General features: G+C 42.1%; 2 protein-coding genes across 9 annotated transcripts in view; one reads left to right on the top strand and one right to left on the bottom strand.

The window, feature by feature from the left end:
- Nucleotides 1-180: 180 nt before the first annotated feature.
- Casp3 (caspase 3) lies at nt 181-18,436 on the bottom strand. Of its 3 annotated transcripts, none has more exons than XM_006253130.5 (7): nt 18,329-18,436; nt 9,748-9,815; nt 7,194-7,318; nt 5,305-5,433; nt 4,141-4,316; nt 3,360-3,480; nt 181-1,981 (listed from the first exon to the last, which is right to left on the bottom strand). In XM_006253130.5, the coding sequence occupies exons 2-7, from the start codon at nt 9,798-9,800 to the stop codon at nt 1,752-1,754; spliced, it is 834 nt and encodes a 277-aa protein (XP_006253192.1). In that variant the 5' UTR covers nt 9,801-9,815; nt 18,329-18,436; the 3' UTR covers nt 181-1,751. The 3 variants fall into 3 exon arrangements, with proteins under 3 accessions (XP_006253192.1, NP_037054.1, XP_038950133.1); NM_012922.2 differs by having other exon boundaries at nt 18,334-18,374; XM_039094205.2 differs by lacking the exon at nt 181-1,981 and adding an exon at nt 1,997-2,285.
- A 99-nt stretch (nt 18,437-18,535) lies between these two features.
- Nucleotides 18,536-27,944, top strand: part of Primpol (primase and DNA directed polymerase) — a 37,082-nt gene continuing 27,673 nt past the window's right edge. The window contains exons 1-5 of one of the 6 annotated variants that reach the window (XM_039094880.2): nt 18,584-18,660; nt 20,221-20,295; nt 22,722-22,758; nt 24,494-24,731; nt 27,246-27,343. In XM_039094880.2, the coding sequence (XP_038950808.1) occupies nt 24,552-24,731; nt 27,246-27,343 (278 nt within the window). In that variant the 5' untranslated portion in view covers nt 18,584-18,660; nt 20,221-20,295; nt 22,722-22,758; nt 24,494-24,551. Of the gene's footprint in view, nt 18,661-20,220; nt 20,296-22,699; nt 22,759-24,493; nt 24,732-27,245; nt 27,344-27,944 lie in introns of those variants that run through there. The other 5 variants (XM_039094879.2, XR_005494696.2, XM_006253167.5 and 2 more) reach the window with 5 other exon arrangements.

The following is a 27,944-nucleotide window of genomic DNA, read 5'->3' on the forward strand; positions in this document are numbered from 1 at the left end:
CACATCCATCTTCTCAGAGGTTTTCCACTTGCCAACACCTTAAAATACTAGATTAAGCCCTGCTGCACCCTCTTTGACTCTCCCAAATTAAACTGTGGGTTAAAATTTTTTTAACTTTCATTTACTTATCACAGCACCAAAAGTATCATTGGCAACAACAAAATCCCTCAAATTCACTGATAATTTTAAATCTGAATTTATGTTTTGAAATAAAAATGCAAGATATCTGACTTTTATAAAATTGTCACATGGGAACACATTTTAAAATACCACCACATGCTGTATTTACTTAGAAAAGAGTTAACAGTAAATCCAGTCTAAACAAGAACCTACTATCAGTTATAATGTGAGTTCCTTCCTTTCTTTGTGCAATAAGGAGGCTTATGGGAAATGCTGGACCCACAGGGAGAGCCAGCGATGACTCAGCACCTCCATGATTAAGGAAGCCTGGAGCACAGACGCCCTGATGGGGAGGAGGGGTGGACTCCAGTCTGCAGCTCCTCCACATGGGCTGCAGGGCCTATTGCTGGATGCTTTCCAAGTCCCGTGTGCCAGGGCCCTTCATTTCTAGTGACGGTACAAATATCACCATCATTTTCCTTTCATTGTAAACTTCAACAGAAAAGTCAGCATGCTACAGACTCTGTACATGGAGTCCAGTGAACTTTCTTGAGATGCTCAGCACTCTGGGAAAGCCTTTTTGCAGGAGCTTCTGATCTGGTTCAGTCTCATGTGGTAACTTGGACATCATCCACACAGACCAGTGCTCACAAGGTGGGTCCAACTAGCAGGCCTTTTCTGAAGACGTGCCCATGGCTCTGCTCCGGCTCAAACCATCTTCTCTCCAATCACAGGAGATGCCACCTCTCCTTTCCTTACGCTCTGACTGACAGCTGGTATTATGGTCTGTTCCTGTAGAATTCCTTTATTCCATTCTAATAGTCAACAATTTGAGGCTGCTGCATAATCGCTCTTTAGATATTTTGCTGGTCTGTAAAATTAGGCTGATTTGCATAAGAATAAGTAAGAAACAAATGCTGGTGGATCGTAGCACCCTGTCGTCATGTCCACCACTGAAGGATGGTAGCCTTCAACAAGCCAACCAAGTTCACACATGGTTTTCCTCTCATATAAAGTTATTTTTGTTCCAATAATAAAACACGACTTTTGTCTTAAATAATAAATATGTGACCTGGTCAACTGTCACAAAACCAGTAGCTATAATGTGTGCTACAGTGCTCCAACTCTTCATTTCCACAGATCAGTTCCAAAACCAGCCTTTGACTCTGCTCGTGGATTCAAGTTCTAAGACATACCACTTGACATTATCGTTCCTATGCTTAACGAAAACTAAAGTGACATTCTAGATGTGAGGAGGGGGTATAAGATCATCACTGCTTCGTAATTTCAAATTCATAGTGGCACCAAATCTCTCTAATTACCAAAGTGTGACTTTCCAATTTCTTCTATGATGGTTGTACCATTATTGACATTTATTTGTTCCTAATTAAATTTCATTTCAACTACCTGATATCAAAGCTGAGGTATTGTATTGTGGCTGCATTGCAGGCAGTGGTATTGTTCAATGACGACCTGGAACATCGGATTTGATTTAAATGAGAGGGGAAAAAAAAAGTCTCCCTGACAGTTTTCTCATTTGGCATTCAAATAAAAAAAAAAAAACAAAAAACAAAAACCAAAAAAAAAAACCAAAACAGAAACATGCCCCTACCCCACTCCCAGTCATTCCTTTAGTGATAAAAGTACAGTTCTTTTGTGAGCATTGACACAATACACGGGATCTGTTTCTTTGCATGGAAAGTGGCGTCCAGGGAGAAGGACTCAAATTCCGTGGCCACCTTCCGGTTAACACGAGTGAGGATGTGCATGAATTCCAGCTTGTGCGCGTACAGTTTCAGCATGGCGCAAAGTGACTGGATGAACCATGACCCGTCCCTTGAATTTCTCCAGGAATAGTAACCTACGAGGCAAGACACGAAGGACCATATCTGTCATTACATCACAGCATCACTTTGTAGGAGAGGATGCACTTTTATATAACCACAATGATCAAGATAAACATAAGCTTCCTCAGTCTCATAAGCCATGCAAAGCAAAGAGAATCAACACCCTTGGTCTCAGACCTCACTGCTCTCAGCCGGAAAAGAAAAGGCAACGTTGACCACCGTTGATATCCTCAGTTCTGCTTTCTGGTCTCTTTCACACAGGACGGAACAGGTCAGCGTGAGGAAGAGGAAGATATGACCATACAAAAGCAAAGCTATCTGAAAGGGACCAGGTCGATAACACAGTGTTTCAGTCAGAACACCTGACGTTAATCCTACTTAGGCAGGAAATAAACTGCTTACATACACGCACTTTGAAAATGTTTCTCTACTTATTTATTTTATGTGACTGATTTCTTTGATTTATTTTATGTATCTGATTTCTTTGCCTGCATGTATGTGAGTGTAGCACACGAGTGTCCTATGCCCATGAGGGAGTCAGAACCCCTGTGGTTGTGAACTATCATGTAGATGTGAGCATCTGAAGTCCTCCGCATGAGTAACAGTGCCAGACCCTTATAGACGCACGCTTTTCAAAAACATTAGCTTGCCTATGGGGCATCTGGACGAATATAATAAATAATATTCAAAAAGCCCCAAAAGAAGAAAATGGTGGTTTTGTATTTATTTTCAGAATAACTATTGAATTCATTCAGTGTACTTAGAAGTACACTGTTTGGAAAGATACCCACTGCATAAAACAAACAAGTGAGTATATTATTTTTAATTAATTAATTGTGTAGTGTGTGTGTGTGTGTGTGTGGTCGTTTATATGACAATGGCCCCCAGAGGCTCATATGTTTGAATCCTTGGTCCAGAGTTGGTGGAACTATTTGGGAAGAATTGGGAAGTGTGGCCTTGATGAAAGTGGTGTATCAGATGGACTTTGAGGACTCAAAAGCCAATATCGTTCCCAGTTAGTTCTCTACCTTGTGCTGTGCCTGTCTGTAGATGGTGATATAAACCTACCTGTCTACTGCCATACCTGCCCCGAACCTCCACCCGCACCCCCTTTTCCTGCCACAATGGTCCATGGAATTTAACCTCTGTAATCATGAGCTCCAAATTAAACATTTTCTTTTGTAAGTTACCTCGGTCATGGTGTTCTGTTACAGCAATAGAAAAGTAACTAAGATGGCGGTTAGTTACTTTAGGGACGTAAGGGCACCATTGTGAAGGGAATATAAACATCTTGAATAGCCTTTGGAACACTCTCCACTGCTGAGCTTTATAATGTGTCCCAATATAATTCACCTAAAATCCACACATAACACCCCTTTGACGTTTCCTCACCGGGTGCGGTAGAGTAAGCATACAGGAAGTCGGCCTCCACTGGTATCTTCTGGCATGCCATATCATCGTCAGTTCCACTGTCTGTCTCAATACCGCAGTCCAGCTCTGTACCTCGGCAGGCCTGTGTGTTGGAAGACATACACTTCTTATAAAACATACACATGAACACATGACTTATGTCTAAAGACTGTAAGAGCGGTCTGAGAACTAGGGAGTTTTTCTGATATAAAAGCAACACTGTACTGGCTTCTTTTGGGTGTCAACTTGACACAAGCTGGAGTGATCACAGAGAAAGGAGCCTCCCTTGAGGAAATGCCTCCATGAGATCCAGCTGTAAGGCATTTTCTCAATTACTGATCAAGGAGGGAGGACCCAGCCCATTGTGGGCGGTGCCGTCCCTGGGTCCTAGGTTCTATAAGACAGCAAGCTGAGCAAGCCAGGGGAAGCAAGCCAGTAAGCAGCCCCCTTCCATGGCCTCTCCATCAGCTTCTGCCTCCAAGTTCCTGCCCTGTGTGAGTTCCAGTCCTGACTTCCTTTGGTGATTAACAGCAATGTGGAAGCGTAAGGTGAATAAACCCTTTCCTCCTCAACTTGCTTCTTGGTCATAATGTTTTGTTCAGGAATACAAACCCTGACTAAGACAAACACTCCAGATTCCATAAATGGTTGTTCAAATAAATAAAAAATATAACAGTTCTGTAGCCCCAGAGCCAAAAGCAAATTCTGATATTTAAGTACGAAATCCCTTTAAGTGAGCACCAGGCTGCTCTCAATGAGCCACCTGAATGATGAAGAGTTTCGGCTTTCCAGTCAGACTCCGGCAGTAGTCGCCTCTGAAGAAACTAGTTAGTTTTTTCAGGTCCACAGGTCCGTTCGTTCCAAAAATTACTCCTTCATCTCCATGACTTAGAATCACACACACAAAACTGCTCCTTTTGCTGTGATCTTCCTTAGAAACTGAAAGAAATAACATGAATCAGGACAGAGGCAGGAAGGCACTTGGCAGCTTCACAACTGTCCGGGAGGACAGTGAAGAACCCGTGGCTGGCTGGTTTGTATCTGGCTTTCTCATCGGACTAAGATGGCTTTGACGTCATGGTCTTGGCTTTCTGAGATCTAGGGTTACCGTTACACCATGACCACAAGATGACGAAGCTGAGACTAGAAGTTCAAGATCATCTAAGACTAACACAAGCCGGGCGCACTTGGAACCACTTTTAGAGAATGGCACCATTAACTTTTTTTTTTTTTTTACTTTTTACTAGAATATTTAAGCATCTGGGTGTGGTAGCGCATGCCTTTAGTGCCACCACACAGGGAGCAGAGGCAGGTGGAGGTGAGCCTGTCTAGATAGTGAGACTGTATCTCAAAAACAAAGCAATCAGAATAATGTACAGTATAATTCTATAATTTTCATACTTCCCTATCTCTCTATAATTATAGCTAGACCTTAAAGCAAAATGACTCAATGAAGGTCATTGTTAGAGAACTCCACACATACAATTTTGATCATATTCACACACGCATATCCCCAACTCCTCCCAATTTTATGCCCCCCTCCCTTTAATAACACAGGGTTCAATCTGTGCTGGCCATATATAGACACTGGAGCACAGTCAACCAATCAGGGGCCACACCCTTAAATAAAGTGGACTCTCCCTCTTCCAGCAGCCCTTAACTGCTGTCAATGGCTCCAGAGGCTCCCTTCTGTGTAAGAATGCAGACTGCTGTGAGTTCCTGCTTGCAGCAATGCTGTCTTGCTCTTACACTCTCCCTGCTCGTGTTCTGCAATAGTGCCTTGGGTTTCTGTGTGGGCTGGGATATGGGTGTCTACTCTGACTGAGCTCCGCAGACACTTAATCTCTGTCCTTTGACCAGCTCTGAGTTGCCGTCCTCCTCACATAGAAGCTTCCAAAGGACACGATTTGAATTGGTGATTTCTTACCACTATCCATCAATTCCATAATTTCTTCACGAGTAAGGTCATTTTTATTCCTGACTTCGTATTTCAGGGCCATGAATGTCTCTCTGAGGTTAGCTGCATCGACATCGGTACCATTGCGAGCTGACATTCCTTGGAACAGAAAGAGCTCTTAGTTGCATGTTACAAGAACAACTCCTTTGAGAATAAATGAACTGTGCAGCCATTCACACAGCCAATAAACTCTTCCTTTTAAATGCTGACCTTCTTATTTTGATCATGGTGACAGTCTATACCCTGCTAGCACATAAGACTCTATTGTATTAGGTGCTGCAAGCGGTCATGTTAGGGAAATCCTCTACAGTAGCTTAAACACCAAAAATAAGAGGGGACTTAGATGCTCGGCAATAGAGGTTTGCTTGATAAAAACTGTGATTCATTTATATGATGAAGCACTCTTTTGCTTTCTCATTCATTCATTCACTCATTCACTTACAAGCAAAGCCTCTCGTGTAGCTCAACCTGGTCTTGAACTCACAATAACCCTCCCAAGGGCCTAGATTTCAGGCATGGGTAACCATGCCAGTTCATGGTGAAGATTTTCAAAGACCATGGGGAAATGGTCATTGTTTTTCTAAAAACTTGCTAATTTATTTCATGTAATATGACAATATCTACTAAATAAGTCTAGAAGATAGAAAAAAAGTATGTGGCCTAAGTTTGGTTTTTGTAGTTTGCTCAGAGACACTCTCTGTTTGCTCAGCGTTGAATCAGCTGTAAGACATGGTACTGCTTATACATTGTACAAGGAAAGAAATCCACAACTATTGTCAGATTAGTATTGATCATCAGGTATGCTGCTGTGTGGGTAACATTCAGTCTTTCCAACCATCACACCAAGCTTATTACCAGCCTCGTGTGTACCCACGAGGGATGCTGAGCACGAATGGGCTTAGAATTCTGCTCTTGGCATACTGCATGCTTAGCCTGAGAGAAACTTGGTTTTAAAAGAAGGAAGGAAGGAAAGCCAGGCGATAGCACAGGACTTTAATCCCAGCATTCAGGAGGCTGGGGCAAGTAGATCCCAAGTTCGAGGCCAGCCTGGTCTATAGAGTGAATTCCAGGACTACACAAGAGAAACCTCTGTCTCGAAAAAACACAATTCCAAAATAAAACATCAAAACAATGACAAAAACAACAAAACCTCTCAGGTCCACTTCCTGCTGCCCATATACTCCTGGAGGTGTAGCCTTCCACTGGAGTGTGGGAGATCTACAGTACGAGCTCTGAGTCATATCCTAACACTACTAGTAGAGTTAATTTAAACACCATTGCTTTCACCAAACTCTCATTCTCAGGTTGGGGTGGAGGCCTCAGTCAAACAGTAGCTGTAAACACAGAAGCACACTTTGCCTAAAACAGGACACATATCGATGCAAACTGGAAACATGGCAGGGGGTGGGGACAGCTCAGTAACCTGAGATCAGAGGCTCTAACTTGTATTCTAGAACTGGCTCAGGAATGACACTTGCCTCGGGCTGTGAGTTAGAGGCTGAGATCATTAGCGATACTTTCTAAGCTGCCCCAGGGCAGACAACCTCGGGTGCCAGTCATTCATCTTCATCCCTGCTAGCTTGTTGCTTATGAAACCTTTTCTTCTCTTCACTCAGCCCCAGGGAACTGGCTCTGTTGGTCAGCAGCAGAACCCCACCTTCCGCAGTCACAGGAGAGGCAGAGATGTTCAACAAGGAAGAAGAGTTCTTACTGTGGGACCTGTAAGGTTCCAGGGCATCTCCACTTTGCAGTTTCTGCATCAGTTTCCTGACTCAAAATTACTCACTGCGTATCATATTATATCCAATGTAAATGGCATATATGTTTGAAATGTCTAAAAAGTTACATTAGATACATACCAGTGCTTTTATGGAAGTTCTTATTATTAATTATTATACACAAGCCCATTTCAGGGTAATCCATTTTGTAACTGCTGTCCAGATATATTCCAGAGTCCATCGACTTGCTTCCATGGATAGTCTTTCTGCGTGGAAATCAAAGACGGTTACAAACACGGAAACGAGGATTTTCATTAATATAACTTGTATGACTCATAAGAAGAACAGTTAGCATGTGTTTAATAAGGCTATCAATGTATCAACTTCATGTTACATTCTTCCTTCATTCAAATTTCACAGCATGTGGGTTTGATCCCAATCACCAAGGAGAAAAAAAAGCGTAAACACGCTCTCAAGAACGCATTTAACTGACGAGGAAATGACCTAGCAAAGCTAAGTGAAGTGCTGGAGGGCGCTCAGATCTTATGATGGAATTAAGGTAGAAGGCTTTCCTATAAAGTCCAATAAAATTTTACCAACTACATCCTTATAAACAATTAACATTGTGTGAAATAATCTCTCCTTCATGATAAAAGCACAATTTTTGTTTTTTTTTTTTTAAGATTTTTGGTTTTTTGAGGTGGGGTTTTGCTATAGGTAGCCTAGGCTGGTTCTGGGCAGTCTGATATCTAAGACGGCACCCCCTCACCAATCCTCCTCCCCCACCCCCCAACCCCCAAGCCCCGCACTAAAACTGTATGAGCTGAACCATTGAATAACTTATTAATACACAGCTGAACCATTATAAATCCTTGAAAATACTTGGGTGAAAGTCACTTATATAAACATGTTAGCTAGGTAGGTCAGAGGTCAGAAACCATTTCCTTAAAAGTCTAGATAGGCTCAAAGGCTATCCTCTAGTAGAGCCTCAGTGTGGCTGGGTGAAACTGGCCCAGGGCAATATGCTTATAAAGGTGTGGCAGCGCTCCAAGAAATGTGACCCAGCTGAGCACAAGCCTAACCCAGATCTAGGAGGACTCTAGGAACAGCTAAACATCAACACTGCGAAGAGCACATACGCAGCCATACGTTTTACACAATTCTAAAAATAATGGTAGAAAGAGTAAAAGAAGTCAAAGGCAGACAAAAAAGAACCATTATATTTAGTTGGAGGTAAAGACTCCACATTTTACAGAGAAAATTAGGTCACATAAACTATACATTGCTAGTCCAGAAATCTACAATTGGAAATGCTGTAAAATTGGCAAGTTTTTGAATGTTAATATAATGCCACAAGCGGAAAATTCCACACCAAGCCCCATGTAATGGTTCACTTTCAAAACACAGGTACTCTAAAAATATATAAAATTAGCTTTGGTGTACATATATACAATTTATATGCAACAGCAATGATTTCATAGTATTTAGAATTTATAGGCCAGGGAGACAGCTCAGAAGGTAATAGTGCTTTCTAAGCAGTTCTAACAGCCCCGAGTTCAATCCCTGGAAACTATATAAAACTCTCTAAGTCAGAGAGATTCTCAACTTGTGGGTTATAAGTCCCTTGGAAGTCAATGACTTTTTCATAAGGGTCACATATCAGCAGATATCCTGTATATCAGACATTTAAATTACAATTCTTAACAGCAGCAAAATTACAGTTCTGTAGTAGCAAGGAAAATAATTTTATGGTTGGAGGTGGGGTTCCCCAAAACCTGAGGAACTGTATTAAAGACCTGCAGCATTAGGAAGGTTGAGACCACTGCTCTACCTGGTGGCACACATCTGCATTCACAGTACCCCTGCCACCAGATGGGAGGTGGAGACAGGAAGTAGGCCAGAGCTTGACTAATAGCCTAGGGTATTTCTGCTGCAGAAACAAGGACAAGTTGGCCTCTAACCTCCACACGTGCCTTGCCATACATACACACCTGTACAAACACCTGTACGTACACACACACACACACACACACACACACACACACTTGGCATGGGTCCCAGCTCTAATGCATTTATGCTGTATACATGTGAATATGTTCCAATCTGAAAGTCCGAAGTCTAAATTATCCTAGGTTCTAGTCATTTTGGATAAGGGCTGAAAAACTTGTAACCCTTGACCACTTGTAATTGAACTGTAATTCCCACCGCCTAAAGCTGATTCTTCCTCGTCTTCTGTTGCCTCCTTTATGAGCCAGCACCAGACTAAGACGGGATATACGTTAGTTAATAAAGAACAGAGAATCCCAAGCCAGAAATATAAGGTCACTTAACATAGGACCTAAACAGCCACCCTGCCCTCAAGAGGAGAATCAGAGACGAGAGTTTACATAAGCTGCACAGCTCTTGGGGCAAGAGGTAGCCTGGTCTCTTTGGTTTGAAAGCCCCTTTCTCTCTGCTTCCCTACTCCTCAGAGTGAACTGTACTGTGCTAACCCATCTGTCTTTGACTATACGGGATTATACTTATACCAAGTTCACCAGGCACAGTATCTCTTGCCCATTTGTCTAGCATTTAGACAACAGAAATCAGAGAACCATCACAAGTTTGAAGCCAGTCTGGACTACAGCGCTCCAGGTTAACCTGGAGTAAGTGAGGAACCTGCCTTACAAAACAACAAATAAAAATAAATACTCACGTTTCAAAATTATTAATGGATTTTGAATCCACGGAGGTTTCGTTGTTGTCCATGGTCACTTTTCTTCGCTAGAATAGAGGGGGTAAAAGGAGAAGTTACTCATGACAAATCGTTAGAGAGGCACTGCTGGGTATTAGCAATGCCACACTGATTTCTCCCGATGTTCTTGTCTTATACCAAACACTATTGGCCCCATAAGTCAGATGTGTGGAGAATGATCCTTTGCAATGGCACCACAGTGTGGGCCCTATTTGCTTTCTTAACTATGAATTACATCAAGAAAATAGAGTGTGCAGCTCAATCAGTTTTGTTTTTGTTTGTTTGTTTGTTTGTTTTTACATTTGTGTGTCCCTGGAAATCAAAACAGATACCTTCTTTCCTGGTCGCCCAACAACTCAAGTTATGTACTGGAACTTGGCTCCCAGCTCAATAGAACTAAAACAGAACTCAAACACTAGCCTCAACAGTCAAGCTCACACAACACCATACCACATCAGTGAAGATCCAGATTCTTCTACTCAGAAACCCGACTTCTAATACTAAGTGACTCCGTCCTAAAACAAGACACAGGCGCCTCTCCTCATCTGTCCCGCTAAGGAAGCCAGCTGCCTTTCTAGAGTTTTCCAAAAGGAAAGACACTTGGGTGTGGTAGTGTACCTCCCCAAATAAAGAAGACAGACAAACAGAAAGAAGACATAAAACAAGGACTAAAGATCTCGAATGACTGCTCAGACTCTAGAATCCCTGGCCATGACAAATATTTCAATCAAAATACAACTTTTAACCTTAGCCCTATGCTGAGGTCAGAAATGGTACATCCCCACTAACTGATGGCTCCAACGATAGGTGTGCTGTTGGGAACACAGAGGAAGACGCTAGGAAGAGGAAGTGACAGCACTTCAGCCTGACCACAGAAGAGGAGGCCAGTGCTTCACAGGCCTCGAAGAGCCAGTCAGTGGTTTGCATTCCTATGAAGGCTTTTAACTTTCTAGAAAACCACAGGATGTGGGCCCTACTGGGATGCCCCATGTTTTTAAGTCGGCAATCAAGTATTTAGAGAGCACAGACTTTGCATCAAATTCCTGCCTTCAGGAAACTTGAAGTCTAGAAAGAAAAAAGAACTGGGTGGATGTGCGGCAAGTATCAACTAGATCAAAGTACACGAAGACCAGTTTGACAGTGCTGGGCCAGGGCGCTACTCAGGGAAGGCGAGATCACTCGGCCAGTGAGAGGTCTTCTGGAAAAGTCCCAGGAGGAGATGATGGAAGGCCTGAACTATAGCTGAACAGTTGACAGTCTGGGCATCCTGCTGTTTACCAGTCGACCTGAGAGCAAAGCAGACTGGGTAGACGTGGTGTGCCAAGACTTGAAGAAGCCTGAAGGGACGTTCACCTTTCCAATCTTGTCAGAAGGCCAATTTAAATGAAGGAGGAAGGCTACTGGCTTTATAAAAATGTCACAGCTACAGTGGGGATTGTTGGTTACAGTAGGGACTGTTAGGAAAAACGGTCCAAGTCAAAATGACTAGACACTGCCTTAGAGGCACGTTGGGTTCTCCAGGGCATAACCTTTTGTATAACTGACCATTGGCTGGGCTAGTTTACAACTTTGTAGGAAATCAAGCCATAACAAGTAGCTACGTACGTGATTCTTGTCTGTAGCCAAAAGTAAACGTCTTACAATGAAACAATTGATTTTCACTTGATCGATCCTTCTGTATCGTAGTGATTGCCTTTCAGGAAGATGATTGAGGCCTGAACTGTAGCTGAATAGTTGACAGTCTGGACATCCTGCTCTTTACCAGTCGATTAGAGGAAGTGAAGCCAGCAGACGACCCGAGAGCAAAGTTCACTGGTATCTCATAACTACTAGTGAACTGCTCTGCACAGACTCACCTTTTACATCGGCTTGGTCTTCTAGTTCTCCTCTGAATTGGACTTAAGATCTTAACTGTGCCATTAATCAACTAGCAGTTGAATAAGTCTTGACCCTACTTTCTTTTCTATTCGAGCAGTTAAATTTTTAATTTTTTTTGAAAATTGTACTTTAAAGGAACCAATGGTTGTCCTGAGCTGAGAAAAATCTCACAATATAAACATCTCTTCCCATCATAGGAAAACACTCTTTCCTGCTTGGCTGTGAGTGGGAGGAGATGGAGCAGTAGTTGGTTGGGAGTGAAAGCTGAAGAAGACTCTGGGTCCTCCTTGTTAAGGCACAGTCCTTAGGTCAGTGAGAAAGGCATGGGGAGATGGGAAATTAATAATGCTGGAACTGAAGAAGCCAGGGGTCTCTGAAGTGATGCTAAGAGATGTGCGGCATACATATGAAATTTAAGGTAAGATGAGAGCCAACATCCTCGGTAAAGGAAACAAAAGCAAAATATTTTACGGATTTGTTAGGCGGTCCTGGGGATTTAATCCAGGGACATAAGTAAGTGCCTACCACTGAGTCACAGCTCCAGTACAAACTAAGAGGAGGTAGCAGAGAGACAGAAGGTGATTGATATGAGGACTTGGTGCTTCTCACAGGATGGCACCTATTTCCTTTAGACTTAGAAGCTAAATTGTGAGAAAAGAAACTCTAAACATCTCCTTTAGCATCCTGTGGCCATACTTCTAAATTCACCAGGTAACACCAAAACACAATCAGATGCCAAGCTGGCAAGTCTGTGTGAGAGGCAGCGTTGTACTGGGAGAGACATAAACTGAAAAGACCTCCTGAGAGTGTTTTGGGAGGATCCCCTCATCTGCTCATAGAAACTGTGAAGTTTGATGTGGTAAGCTGACTAGTTAGAGTGTGTATAAACACCTTGGGGAATGGAGGAAGTAAGGAAATTGAAGAACAGGCATTATTTAAAAACGGAGAGTGTGAGTACAGAGAAATGACTGACTTAGTAACTCCATACAAGCTATTGCAGCTATCGTCTTTTGAGGTGTTTTGAATCCCTTATCAGTGACATAAATGCTAACACAAGGTTAAGTGAAAAGATTATAGAAATCTAGCATCCTCTCTTTTTACATATTACTATATTAGCAGCAGCTCTTTGAGTGGTAGGTTTGCTGACAAGTTAATTACTTTGTAACATTCTTCTATCTCGTCTAGTTTTTCTATAATACATTGTTTCTATGTTAGAAAGTAATATCAAATGTTATTTATAAAATACTATCAGCATAGCAGGCCATGTCACCAGGATTGTGCTAGACAAATACCCAGGCCTATTGAGAGAGAGAGAGAGAGAGAGAGAGAGAGACAGAGACAGAGACAGAGACAGAGACAGAGAGACAGAGAGAGGGTTTCTTGTGTAACAACCCTGGCTGTCCTAGAACTCACTTTGTAGACCAAAGTAGCCTCAAACTCTAAAGAGTTTGCTTCTGTCTCCCGGGTGCAGGATTAAAGGTCCATAATATCATGCCTGGCCCTAGAAAATTGAGTTTTAATAACCTTTTGTGTCATAACAGCAATAAAGCTGTGAAATAAAACTATTCCCTCCTCCTGACTGGCACACCCAGATATAAGGTTCATAGCACTCAGCTTTCAGAAACTTACATCATTTGCTTCCTGGCTCAGACCTATAGAAGACCTAAACTGTACTTAAAAAATAACTTAGTGTGTGTATGCAGGCGTGTGGGTATGGAGATCAGGGGGCAAAACCTTCAGAGATGTTTCTGGCTCTCTCTGTCCACCAGGTGGATCTTGGGGAACAAACTCAGGTCGTCAGGTTTTGTAGAAGGCATCTTTACTTGATGAGCCATCTTGCTGGTCCCCAATGGTAGATTTTAACTAAATATGAGGTAACTTTTTTTTTTTTTAGATTTATTTATTTTATATGAGTATGCTATCTTCAGACACACCAGAAGAGGGCATCAGATCTCATTACAGATGGTTGTGAACCACCATGTGGTTGCTGGGAATTGAACTCATGACCTCTGGAAGAGTAGTCAGTGCTCTTAACCACTGAGCCATCTCTCCAGCGCCATGAGGTGACTTTTAAGTGGTCATTTCCTTTTCATATATCCAACCAATATTCTATAAGCAGTTACGGAAAGTTAAAAAAGGAACTCAGATTAGTTGTAACATAAACAATTATAATTACTTTGATGTCAGCCCCAAGACAGCTGATTCTTTTACTAAAGTAACTGGTGGATAAAGAAAAAAATATATAATATATAATTATTTTCAGAACAAGAGTTAAAATGGTATCTCCCTGTTTAATAAGGATGTCTCAGAAACAAATACCATATTATATAATGTTTTCCATTCTTAGTACTTGAACATTGTAAATCGTCTCCATCATTTTAATACACTACTAAATTTTCATGCTAAATCAAAGTCTTTCCAGCATGAGACATAGGCACACTGATTCGATCTGTCATCGTCTGCTTTTCCCACATGAGGTACCAAATCCATACTCTTGGGAAAGACTGTTAGCATTACCTCATCCCCATTAGCTAACACCCAGCTGGCTTACAAATTATTCTAAGGATGGTGACATCATCTCTGAAGGATTAGAAAAAAAATCTCTTCGGGGATGTATAGACTGTCCCAGATGACAGCAGAAGCTAAGGGTATTAAAGTAGAGAAAATAAACAAGAGAGTTTTACAATGTACTGCTGCTCGGCCAAGATCCCCACACTAGTTTAGGATTCAGAGCAGAAACGTCATGAAATACATGTAATGGTCACCAGGGAGCTGTAAGTAACGTACTGCACCTTCCACCACAATCTGCAATTTAGGCTTCAGACTCACTTCTCTACATCCCTGATCACTGGGCTGGAACAATAATCAGATGGTTCAGAGGTTTAGAAATGCTGTCAGCACAAATTTGCTGTCACTCTGAAATAGAGATTTAAATGCTCCAAGCTGTGTTTTCCTTAAAGAAGGAAGGGGATGGAACTTGGTCTCTATTTACATGGTTGTTTGCCAGTTTTTCCTTGAAACTGTAGAGTAAGACAGAACGAGTAACCCTCAGAATAAAAGCAGAGGAAAAGGGAAGTTATTTCTAAAACACGAAATTAGACAGTGAGGACCTCTGGAAGAGCAGCCAGTGCTCTTAACTGCTGAGCCATCTCTCCAGCCCCCTACTACTTATTACTAACAATACCTAGTGCAACATAACATTTTTATGAAGTATTGTCCAGGGGATGATAAAGTCTGTACATTTCAATAAAGATTCAATTTCTATTCTCCCTGCAGTTGGTAAAAGCCCACAAATACAGGTCAACACTTACTATGTTTATTGCAATGAAGAAAACAGTAATAATGATTATTATTATTAATGTTTCTCATCCTACCTGGTAATTTTCTTATAAATGTAAAATATCTGGTTAAGCACATTTCCCATATGCCTACCTATCTTCCTATCAATAGTTACATGAACACACTGTAGAATGGCTTCTGGAAAGCCTACTTCCCCATCTGCTCAGAACAATTGGGGAAACACTGGGATTCTATTTACTACCTATCCGCGAGGACAAAAACTCACAAGCACTTTCATATTAAGTAAGTGAAACAGAGAGCACCCGTTTCACAATAGTTAAGAAAAATCGTTCTCAGTGTATGTCACCAGTGGTTGCTTTTGTTTATTCTCATATCTGTTCCATCTGGTCTCAGTTCCTTTGGGGGTTCATTGAACTGGCTGGTGTCAACCTTATAATGTTTATGAAAAGATAGCTGGAAAGGAAAAGAAAATATGGAGAACATATCATAGGAACAAATAAATCATCTTGCTTTCTTGTTTCTGGAATGAATCACACAACCAGGAAGGCAGACCAGCCTGATGAAGCCCTTTGTCTACAGCTAGACCACCCTGAACGCGATGGATCTCGTCTAAGGAAGCTCTCTGACCTTGAGGCACAAGCTGGAAAGAATGTGGTGCTTACTATCTGCAAAGGGTCTGTCTTGTCCTCTCCCAAGCGAAACCTTTAGAGGATAAACCTATATGCTCTTAGGGATGTGTAAGAATTACTGACCTGTTTGAAAACAATTTGTTGTTGTTGTTGAAATAAAAGTAGAGTGGAAGATCCTTAATGTCTTTTATAAAAATGACAGATAGCCATGTAATCTACTGAATATCAACCGTTGAACCCTCAGCGTATTAAGTAGTGGAAGAGGCAGACCCTATCCCTATACAGAGCTTATATTCTTGTTTGCTGGTATCTAAAAACAGCAGCAAGGCAGATGTTAATTAGCCCACATTTAGTCCTTATTAGATAATTTCGTTGTACTTTAGCAGAATGAAGCTCTCCAGGCAATATTGAAGACCAAAACAAAGAGGTCAAAACAAGAACTATTATGGAGAATGTCACCCTTAACAAAACATTGTCACACATACTATTTCATCTGATCTTTACAAAACCCTGTGAGCTATATAGATTATGCTTTCTTTATGAAGGAGCAGGTAAGCACCCAGGTCCTGGCCTCAGACAGTCAGATGACAGAATACTCTTTCCTCTCCAAAAATATTTTTTAATCTGTTAAAAGACTATATAAAACAGTACTTAAGAATGTAAAAATTTCCACATCATCTTTCAACCTCTATCACTGGAGTAGAACTTTAAGTATTATCTGACAGGAAGACCAGAACTAATGCAATGTGTTTGAAGAAAAGACTGTATTGTAACTTTAGAAAGCGGGTGAAGTGAATATGTTGCTAAGTTTGAAACCATAGAGTGGCACTGGAACCACTCAGATCAGATAAAGATATAGGGTTCTTACTTAAAATGGCAGGAGACAGAAACTTTCTGCAGGACCACAAAGCAATCTGATTTAATTAGGTGCAGAATTTCACTTGTTACTTTGTACCAGTTGAACTGCTAGGCTTCAATAAACTTCCACTAATTAAAACACATTCTCACTTTGCAAAAGCCTTATTCTGCTGGACAGCAAATCAAAGCCTTTAAAGTTTCAACACTGGGTTGTGACAGGGCTCTACCATTAACACATCCAAAGTGGCTTCCCAAAGGCTGGCCACACCCCCAGTTTAGCATCTCCTCGGCTATTTTGTATACTCAAACTGTAACAACGGCCCCACATTTCCCACCCACCAAAATCTCCTAATCCACATTTTAATCAACCATTTTGCTGTAATAAAACAAATGGTTGAGCAATCACTTGTGCAAAAAACCCAGTAAGGAAGGGCACCATGCTAAAATTAGTGCCTAGCAGTGTTTGCTCACAGTTCTGTAGGCAAACAAACAAGCAAAAGTAGAGGAAATGACAAGGCTGCTTTCAGGAAATGCCTGCCCCAAAGGAAGGAATGGGAAGATTCAACCTTGAATTGTTAACTAAGAACTGAAACCTCCGAAGCAGCTCCTATTCATAGACAAATGTATCAGTGGGGAGAAAAGGTGAGACGGTGCACTGAGGGAGCAAAGAAAAACCAAAAGGACACGTGATTAAAGGATAAAACGGGGAAGACAGTCAAGACCCAGGGTTTGGCTTTGCCAACCCGGTTAGAGGATAGGCTTTTACCCTTAAGCCCTAAGGGTAAACACGAACAGCTAGAAAACTGTTTTTGTTTATGTTTTAAGGAGTGCACTGGAGAAGAACCTTGGGGGGTGGGGGGGAGGCAGAAACCTGCAAGGAGGTTGCTTCAGTTCCCTGAGGTGGGTAACAATCTGGCAGACACCTAGAAAGTCCACAAGACTCAGAAGGGTCAGCCAGGTATAAATCTGTCAGATTCATAGGTCTACAAGGCTCAGTGACTAACAGCGGAAGTTGGGTCCTGAGAAGGTCCCTGAGAAGGGTTTCCTGGGTGACTCAACTAAGAATGAGGTAAAGACCCTGCTGCTCAAGTCGGACTTCAGAGGAGACCAACTAATAAGTGTGAAGTAAGGACAAGCTCTCTGTGCATGGTCCAAGAGATGTCAATGCAAGCTCCTACAGTGACTGACCAACAAAGGAATAAGGTGGAGTATTTAACGAAAGGCTTCAGGGTAAGAAAGAGAGTTGGAGGAGCAATGCTTAAAATTAGCTCTCCACAAGAACCAAAGATGCCACTGGAAAAGACCAAAGGTAGAGACCAAATACTCTTGTAACAGGGAGGCTGGGTCCCTTAGAGCCGCCTTAAGGTCAGCATCAGCCTATTCTTCAGGCCCCAGAGCAGAACTTCCCCTACCCATCCTCTGCTCCGGAGTCCACACTTCAGCCTGCAACTCCAGGATCCCGCCACCTCCAGCCACACGGCTCCCAGGCTCACCCCAACTATGGACTCACCCCCTCCCACCCCTGAAGCTCGGTGCCCAGGGCAATCTCCGGATCCCCGGACTCCGCCTTTTGCGCCTCGGCGCGGCCCCTGCGCCATATTCGAGGGTCTGAGTCCTGCCCCGGTTCACCCAGGTTTAGGGACACCAGCTTGGCCTCCCGGGTCTGGGCTCCCAGCTCCAGACCACGCTACCGGCGCTGTTTCCAGCTTCTCTGCCTTCAGTGCTTGCCTGAGCAAGCCTGGAGGCAACACAAAGGATCCTCCGCCCAGATCGCCCGTTTCCCCCGCCTCTTCCTAGGAGCTGCAGACTGGGCGACAGAGCGCCGGCTCCCGGTGGCAACGCAGGTCCTGGAAAGCGCGAAAGCAGCAGACACTCACCGTACCGTTCCAAGCTCCGCACCTCAGGACACTAAGCTTTGATCCCACCAACACCAACACTGCATCAGCAGCCTACCGCCGGTCCCGCCCACGCCCCGCCCACGCCCCGCCCCCTCGACCTCCTCCTCCTTCTCTTTATCCCCTCCCCCAACCCTAATTTCCAGCGCGCCAGGACTGCAGCCGAGCCGCGGCAGCGCAGGCCCCGCCCACCGATGGCTCACCCTAGAGCCCCGCCCCCTCCGGCCCCGCCCCCTCGCGGGGGTTTCAAGTTCTGGTTCCCGCCATCTCTGCCTCCACCATCTGCCGCCTCCGGCCGACTTGCACTGCTTGAGGTAAATTTAGAGAGGTCTCTAGGCCAGGCCTGATTCCAGGGTCACAAAGGTGGGCGTTCAGGGAGACGCCTCTGTCAGTCAGAGCTCCGGCCGGAGAAAATAGGGCTAAACCCCCGCACTCGCAATCTCTACTTCCTCTCAAATGAACCGAGGCCTTTCTTCCGCCTAACTCTTGCTCCCTCAAGTCAGAAGCCCTGACTACCTTACTGAAATCTCCGACTGCTTTGGGTCCTATTTCAGACTCTGACTCTGAGAAGTGTTTTTTGCATAATATACGAAAACATGAGCAAAGCAGTCAGTATACTTCAGGGGCCCAGGATACTCTGAGGACAAATTCACTCCATAGAGCAGTAGCTTGCTTGTCCCCAACGCAATTGCTTGGTCGGATGTGAGGGACTGTAGTGTACGTAGGTACCCAAATGTCTACCATTCGCTGCGTGTGGAATTCGAGCTCTTACATTTCCATAATACATTTCTTAGTTTTTCCAGTTCCAACAGAGGCTTTAAAAGGATAAGTGGTTTGCCCTTCTGAAGAGCCATAGTAGTTAAATGCAGATTCCAGAAACAAATTAATCTATCATCATCCCTCTCAAAGTGAGTGAGGATCAGCCAGTTTCTGTTGGGAGAAACTTTCGCATAGGTCGCACTCAACCCTAGCGATGCTTCGTGGAGGCTGTAGTTCACAGGGAAAAACTAATTGAGAAATCCTGATCTCCTTGTTGGGCACTGACCCATCCCTGTGCCAAACGTTCTTAACCAAATGATACCTTAGATGAAGTATCCTCAGCCGTTCTCTCCGTTATGTTGACTTCATCTTGTTAAAGCAAAACAGCTGGAGGTGGTATTTTTCGTCTGAGCCCTGTAATTTCTCCTCACAGCCAGGACCCATAGGGAGCTGAAGTGGTTCTGGGCCTCAAGAGAGAAAAAAATCATGAAAAGCAATATGATGCTTTCCAGGTTGGGCAGCTGGAGTAAGAGGGCTTCTGAAGTAGTCTAGGAACAGGGAGTGGGCCTTAGCTTCCTTCCATTTGGTGACAAAACTGAACTAGAAGTATAATAGATAAACGTTTTCAGGCCTACATCTGCAGGAAGATTTAGTCTGTCAAGATAAACTACATGTCAATTAAATGATAACTAAATCGTTAACGGATATACTTTCAAGAGGCTGTAAAAATGGTGTGAATGTCATTGGTCTGGTAAAGTTGTCCTGCTTTGGGTGGGGAATCAGTGAGGAGGAAAAGAACCTACACCTGGAACAGTATATTGTTATAGGGTTTCTTATCCCTTCTGATAGGTTTTAGGGACATTTAAAGTATGACTTCTGATCATAGTAACTTAAATGGGGACAAAGAAGAAATTCAGTCTTTAATTTCTTAAGTTGTTACACAATCTAGGAAGTAAGCTTACATAGTAACATGTTTGTAAGTGAACTTTAATAGCATACTTAAGGATGACAATTTATACTTAAGTCATAGATATTGTATAGAGGGATTATAGACTACATAAGAAGATGATGAAGAAATGGTTGGGTAGTTAAGAGTTCTTGCTGTTCCAACTCAGGTAGCTGACACCACTAGTAACTCTAGCTCCAGGGGATCCAAGAACACACGACCACATCCACACAAATACACATGGGTAAGTAAATGTACCAAGAGTTCATGAATGATATCTATCATATTAAGAAAATGTTACCGAGCTTGGGAGATGGTTCAGTTGGTAAAGTAGGAGCTGAATAAAACATGAAAACCTGAACTCAAATCCCCAGCACCCATGAAAGCACCAGGCATCATGGGACAGTAGAGACAGTAGGATCCCTGGAACTTACTGGCCAGCTAGCCTAGCCCAGCTGACTAGCTCCAGGGTTAGTGAAAGACCCTGTGTTAAGAAATAAGGTGGAAGCTGGAATGGTGGTGATACAGGCCTTTAATCCTAGCACTCAGAGGCAGAGGCAGGCAGATCTCTGAGTTTGAGGCCAGCCTGGTCTACAGAGAGAGTCAGGACTTCCAGGACTACACAAACAGACAAACCCTTACTCAAACAAACAACAGCAACATACAAAACAGAGTGGCTGAGGAAAATACCCATCATCTTTTTTTTTTGGCCTTCATGCATAAAAGTGCATGTATAATGTATGCACATGCGCACACATGCACATAAATATGTATATACACAGAAAATATTGTTGAGCATTTTAAAATAAAAGAACAGCATAAATACCAGGACTAGAATATCTCCAGTAGACATGATACTGAGGAATTTAATCTCAGAGTAGAGAGAGAAGTTGGAGTAGGGGATAATTGCTAATTAGACAAGAAACTAGGGTAAGTATAAGTGGCTCAGGCCTGTAATACCAGCACTTGAGAGGCTGAAGCAGGAGAATCTTCTGTTTAAGACCAGCGTGGGCAACTGTAGAAACATCTCAAAAAAAAAAAAAAAGAGAGAGAGAGGGTGGAGAAGGAGAAGAAGGAAGAAGAGGAGGAAGAAGAAAAAGAAGAGGAGGAGAAAGAAGGAGAAGGAGAGAAGGGAAGGGAAGGGAGGAAGGAAGGAAAGAAAGAAAGAGAAAGAAAGAAAGAAAAGAAAGAAAGAAAGAAAGAAAGAAAGAAAGAAAGAAAGAAAGAAAGAGGCCAACCAACCAACCAACCAAGAACCTGGCTAAAGGAAACTTCAGGATTCCTTTACACCTGTATTAGTCAGGTTTCTCATTGTGACAGAGTGGGTGCCTGGCAGAATAACTTAACAGATGGAGTATTTATTTGGACTTTTAAGTTGTCAGTCCATCTTGCCTGGGAGGGCAGGCAGGTTGGCATCATGGCAGCCAGAAAGCAGTAATTCCTCAAACTAGGCCCACTTCCTACCTTTCACCATCTCCCCATACCATAAGATGAATCCATCGATGTGTTCATGAATCCACATGAGTTCAGAGATCCGTCAAGTTGGCAGTATTACGTATCACAGTGTGAGAGAGCGCTGACTACAAAGCACCTGGGTAATGTCATCCTCCTCCCACCCTCCCCCAGTCAAGTCGCTCTGGGGACCAGGCCATTCATAGCCCTTAATGGACAAGTCTAGATGTAAGCTCAGGGAGCTTGGTCATCTTTCCGCTTCCATCCTACCTTCTCCCACGAATTGCCGTAAGATGACTAATCCTCTTCTGTAGCTGCAACGCTTCCAACTGTAGGATTATAGCAGATACGCTTAAGTGCTGTTTTGGTACAGAAGTGGGTGGTAGAGTGAGTTCCTTACGCCTTGGCTTTAAACTGGCACAAGTGTTTTCCTTTGGAACTTGTAAATCATTCCCAAAAATAGACTGAGTGAAAAAGTAGCTCTGGCATAAAATTATTTAAAAAAAACAGCAGTCTTCTTTCCGTACCAGGAATTAAAAGTATTTCTAATATGGTGTCATATTCTCCCAGAGCCTGGGGATGGGAAATATGATAGACCCAAACCAGAAGGCTGGATGCTTTCTTCTCTGTTTTCTTTGCTTTTGTTAGTCAGCCCTCCTGCTCAAATAGTCCAACTCCAGTTGTTGTCTGACGCTCCAGCTGTCACCCATTTCTAACTGAAAATAATTCAGGGATGCTAAACATTGCTTTTCCTCTGGTTTCCTCAGCAATGTAGCCTCAACGAGCTTTGCATTATGACTCCAAGGCTTTTGTGTATTTCCAAAGACATACCAGGCTGTTTTATAGTGTGTGTGTGTGTGTGTGTGTGTGTGTGTGTGTGTGTGTGTGTGTGTGAGAGAGAGAGAGAGAGAGAGAGAGAGAGAGAGATTGAGATTTTAGTTTCACTAAGTATGAGCATGTATACACCATTCTTAGTTATTGTTTTGAATCTATGATTTAGACATAATTGTGTTCTCTTTATTGTTTTAGGGTAACATAATAAATCACATAGAATAAAATCAATTAGGTTCTTTTGAAATATAGCAGATTTTTATCTTCATGTGAATCAAATTAAAGTAAGCCTAGTATTGAGGGCTCCTATCGCAATTTTCTTTAGGCAATTTTGCTTTTCTTTTCAGGGAATATGTTATTTGCTAACAAGATTTTGTCTGTTCAAAGGTTTCTGCTAAAATTGAAGACAAAGGCATTAATATAGGTAAGTAATAATTTGCTCCTAAATGCTTTGGTATTTTTTCTTATTTCACTTAAAAACTAACATATCTATTTTCTGAATGAGTAGATAATAGCATAGATATCGACAAAGAGCCACCCTTGACCCAATTTTGTGTACAAACAAGTACAAAAAATTACTGATTTAAAAAAATTATTTGTAAGTGGTTCTTTACTTAAGCTAGGCAGTTCTGTAGTCTATCCTGAATTCATTCTGTTTTAATGATGTATGATCTGAAATGTCCTAACTCACGTATCTGACTGGCTTTGACTGGGATGCCTTCTTTATGTAGCCTTTCAGCCTCTGATACATAAGTACGATGGTTCTCTTTCCCCTTCCTAGATTTATGGCACAGCAGTCTTGGGACAGGACTCCAACATAGCTAAGTCTGATACAGAAGCACCTGATCTTAACATTTGTCAGTGTGACCTTGGCCCAAGCAAGTCACGTGGTTAAGCCCAAAATCAATATGTAGTTGAACTTAAATGGCACCTCCTGCTGGGAAAAGGAGCAAAATATAAAGTTCATAATGACAGATGAATGAAGCTGTGCTTGGGGCGGAATTGTCATCCCTCTGTGGTAGTGGGAGAAAAGAGGAGAACAGAAACAGAAAAGGAGCAAAGCTTCCTGAACTGAACGTGAACTGTACACTAAGAAATGATAACACAGGAGCAGGGTCCAAGGTAGTAAGAATCAGCTGAGTGATATATTGGCTGTGTTAAAGTCATAACGATACTGAAAGCATCTGCATGGGGCTTTATAATTCATAAGACATTTTCATGTGTCTAATCACAGGCCCTGCATAAACTGTGGTGATTCCCCTGCAAGCCTTAAAGCAAGCAGGGAAAAAACCAACCAGGAAGCAGGACTTCTAGAATCAGGCCCAGATCATTTTTTCTTTGGCTATATTTAAGCACAGCTGTTTGGAAAAAATAGATAAGAATAAACTCAGTTCCAAGTACATGACAATACAATTGAAAACAGGCTTACACTGAGATTCTTTGCAGAATGTCTGGCTTCTTTCACAAAATGGGCACTGCTGACTAAGATAGTACAGAAAATTTAGCGTTTAGTGAGCTTGACTGAGGGAAGCACAATGCCTGTGGGTGTCAGGATTGGCCTGGCCTTAATATAGACGTCTCTTAGGCTATTGTAAAGTACAAGTGACATCACTTATAAGATTGGGCCTTATGGCCTAAAATCAATACTCAAAGTTTTAAGGGGAAAGGGTCTGGGATACATAAATACAAAAATTCTGGAAGATGTGAACAGAGCCCGTCTCTTCAGACAGCAAAGGATCATCATATTGTAAAGCTCCATCATTCTTGAAGCACGTCAGGAAGAACAGCTAAACACCCATTCCATGGAAGACATGAGCTGTGTGTTTAACTTTCCTGGGTTCTCCTGGGCTTATCTGTGTGCACAAAGCCTTTTTGCCCTCTAAATAGAACATCGAAAATTCTATTGATTCCCATTTTGAAATTGACCGAACCAAGATTTCATGGAGTTTCTTAATCTCTCTATGGTCATAAGACTGTTAGAGGGAAGAGCTAGGATCTAAGGATTTCTGATGGCCAGCCATACTCCTGTTCTACAGTGAAACTTTGTATAAAGAAAGTGTAAAACAAAAAAAAAAAAAAAAGCCAGGAAACAGCCATTTTGAAATTAAACCAGGCAGAGTGTATTCTGAACAAGGAAATTAACACTTTTGTTTGTTTAGTAGTGATTGACAGAAAGGTCTCTGTGGCTGGGTTCCTGCTCTCCATGCTTCTGAAGCAATGATGGGGAAATGGGAGTCAATGGTGAAGCAGATTGAGGAGCGGGCATCTCACTATGAGAGGAAGCCACTGTCTTCCGTGTACAGACCAAGACTGTCCAAGCCAGAAGAACCATCCTCCATTTGGAAGATATTTCATCGTCAGAATCAGGCTTTTAATTTTGTTAAAAGCTGTAAAGAGGTAATTGTTTTGTCTTTTTTTTTAATTTTAAGTAACATTTGAGGTTAAGAAAATGTATTTACTCTCATTTCAGATAAGATACTCGACAGTGAAAATGCAGTAGTAATCTTGATAGCATATGACTTAGAAAAATATCCCTTTGAATTCTTTAGCCACTACATTTATTTTAGTAGTGAAAAATATTTTTTAATTTTATTTTATCTTATGAGTGTTTTATCTACATGTATGTATATGTGCCACATGTATGGAGTACCCATGGAGTTTAGAAGAGGGGGGTCAGATCCCCTGGAACTGGAGTTATGGATGGTTGTGAGGTACCGTGTGGGTGCTGGGAAGTGAACCTGGGGCTTCTGTAAAAGCAAGTGCTCTCAACCACAAAGCCATCTCTCTAGCCAAAGAGTGACATTTCTGGGCCCTTTATATTTAGAGATGTGGAATGTGTAACAACGTTGAAGTGCTCTGCTGGGAGGCAGGCTGAGCGTGCTCCTTACACGTTAAGCACATGAGAGGAAGTACTTAATGTGCCTCAGCCTTACCGAGAACATGGAGCTCAAACACATAATATATTAGCTATTGTTTGCTTGTTGGGATCTTATGGACTATAAAGACAAATAAATTAAAGGATAATGCGTATGTATAAAATGTAACTTGGGTCAGATGGCGCAGTGGGTAAAGGTGCTTGCGGCCAATCCGGATGACTTGAGTTTAGTCTTTGAGACCCACTTGGTAGAAGGAGAGAACAAAGTTGTCCTCTGGCCCCTACATGCATACCCTGATGAGGGAGCTAAACCCATGCACCTATACATACATACATACATACATACATCATACATACATACATCATACATACATACATACATCATACATACATAAATGTAACGAAAATGTTTAAATAATTTATATATTGTCATTCTGGTCATTGAGTCTATGTAAAAGTACAGAGTACTTCATATTGGAGGGAAAGACCTTGTTTTCCTAGTAAAAAGATGCTTATTTGGATTTCAACAAAAGAGGAACCATTAGAAAACCTTCTTACTCATTTTGTGTAAACCTAACTCGGGAATCGAAAATTAAATTCTGATAGAGTCATTCAATCTTGGTCTTTCCAAAACCAGCCACCAGTGTAAAGTTTATTTCAGGCAGGTTTTTTCTTTCTATTCTGGGACTTGAACCCAGACATATGGGTCCTGATATGCTGGGCAAGTGCTCTACCCCTGAGCCACATCCTCAGCCCCCAAAGAGCTGTGATAGAGTTGAGTAGGAGTCTTTGCATGATTTCTCATTTCTGGAAGTGGAAATGGCTCCACAGCGACTTCCAGCTAAATGGAAGAGGAATGTTTATGACTCTGCCTGTGCTAACGAAACAGACGCTCCTCATGCAGCAGCCACCTACAGCCCTGTTTCACACAGGGCTATGGTAACTTCTTTCAAACATTTTATTCCTCTGCACATTTTTATAGGGAAAGAGGACTTATTAATATATTTAATTTCAAATGGTGAATAGTTAATATGGAGGTAGTTTTGTAAAATGAGTCTAATTTCATAAAATAAGAGCTGTCTTAGGTTAAATGAGAATAAGGGAATGGGCTTTCTTCTCTTTTAACATTATTTTTAATCTGGAGAGTTTCTACCCTACCTATATGTTATGTCCCTGACTTAACATATGGGGACTGGAGAGATGGTTCAGTGGTTGAGGGCACTGGCTGCTCTTGCAGGAGATCCACATTCAGTTCCTGGTACCCACCTGGGCAACTCACACTCATCTGCAACTATAGTTTCATGAGATCCAGTGCCCTTGTTGAGCCCCCAAGGACTCTTTGCATGTGTTCAGTATGCAGTATACAGACATACACGCAGGCACTTACACACACACATAAAATAAAAATAATTAAAACCTTTTATTGTATGAGTATTTGCACAAAAGTACCACGTGCGGTGCTGCAGGAGGACAGAAAGGAGTGTTAGACCTGCGACTGGAGGTGCAGACAGTTATGAGGTGCCTGTGGGTGCCAGGAATTGAACCTGAATCTCTGGGAAGAGCAGCCAGTGCTCTTAGTCACTGAGCCATATCTCCAGCCAAAAAATGAATAATTTTCAAAGTACAGATTAGGGCTAGAGAGATGGCTCGGGGTTATTAGCACTTGTTCCTCTTGCAGAGGACCCAGATTTGATTCCTAAATGACGGTTCGTAGTCATCTGTAACTCTAGTTCTAGGGAACCCTGTCCCTCTTTTGACCTTCTGGGTACCAGACACACATGTGGTAGACAGACAGACAGACAGACAGAATATTTATATACATGAAATAAAAGGAATACATCTAAAAGAAAATTTTTAATATATATAGATTTGAGATGGCCTGGGTCTGGTGACTATCTTATTTTTAATAATATAATTGTTCATATTCCAAATTTTGCTATCTTGAGTGACAAAGTTCTTTGTGAATATGTTTTATTTACAGCTGAACTTGTTTTCCATGTTGAAAAATTTAAAAAACTATTTTAAATTTTTTATAGAGTGTTCACGTATTTGCTTTGGAGCACAAAATGGGAAATGGACAACGTATTTACCTTGTAACATCCTATGCTCAATTTTGGTTTTACTATAAGACCCGGTAAGTAGCAGAGTAGCTCATTAGACTAAGATTGAGTTTCTTTTTTTGTTGAAATTAATTCATGCTGAACTAACCTCCACGGTTCGTGGCCACGGGATTGGTTATTTGCCTTACGGTTACTATTGTAATGAAACACCATGACCCAAAGCAAGTTGAGGAAGAAAAAAGGGTTTATTCAGCTTACACTTCCACATTACTGTTCATCATTGGAGGAAGTCAGGACAGGAAGTCCTACAGGACAGGAACCTGAAGGCAGGAGCTGATGCAGAGGCCATGGAGGGGTGCTGCTTACTGGCTTAGTCCCTCTAGCTAGCTCAGCCTGCTGTCTTATAGAACATCCCAGGGGTGGCGCTCCCCGACTGATCACTAATTAAGAAAATTACAGCCCTACAGGCTTGTGTGATTACAGCATTTTCTCAATTGAGGTTCCCTCCTTTCAGATGACAGTAGTTGTGTCAACTTGACATAACACTACCCAGCACATTCCTCTTTCACTATTAGAACTGAATTCTAAGTTCCTGTGTGAAAAGGATGGCTGCAGTAGTCACAGAAGCTAATGACAGACAACTTTATCTTTCTGGTAACCATTGACAGAGGTTCC

This window comes from Rattus norvegicus, chromosome 16 (assembly GCF_036323735.1).
Source record: "Rattus norvegicus strain BN/NHsdMcwi chromosome 16, GRCr8, whole genome shotgun sequence".
In the NCBI taxonomy this organism is placed as follows: Eukaryota; Metazoa; Chordata; class Mammalia; order Rodentia; family Muridae; genus Rattus; species Rattus norvegicus.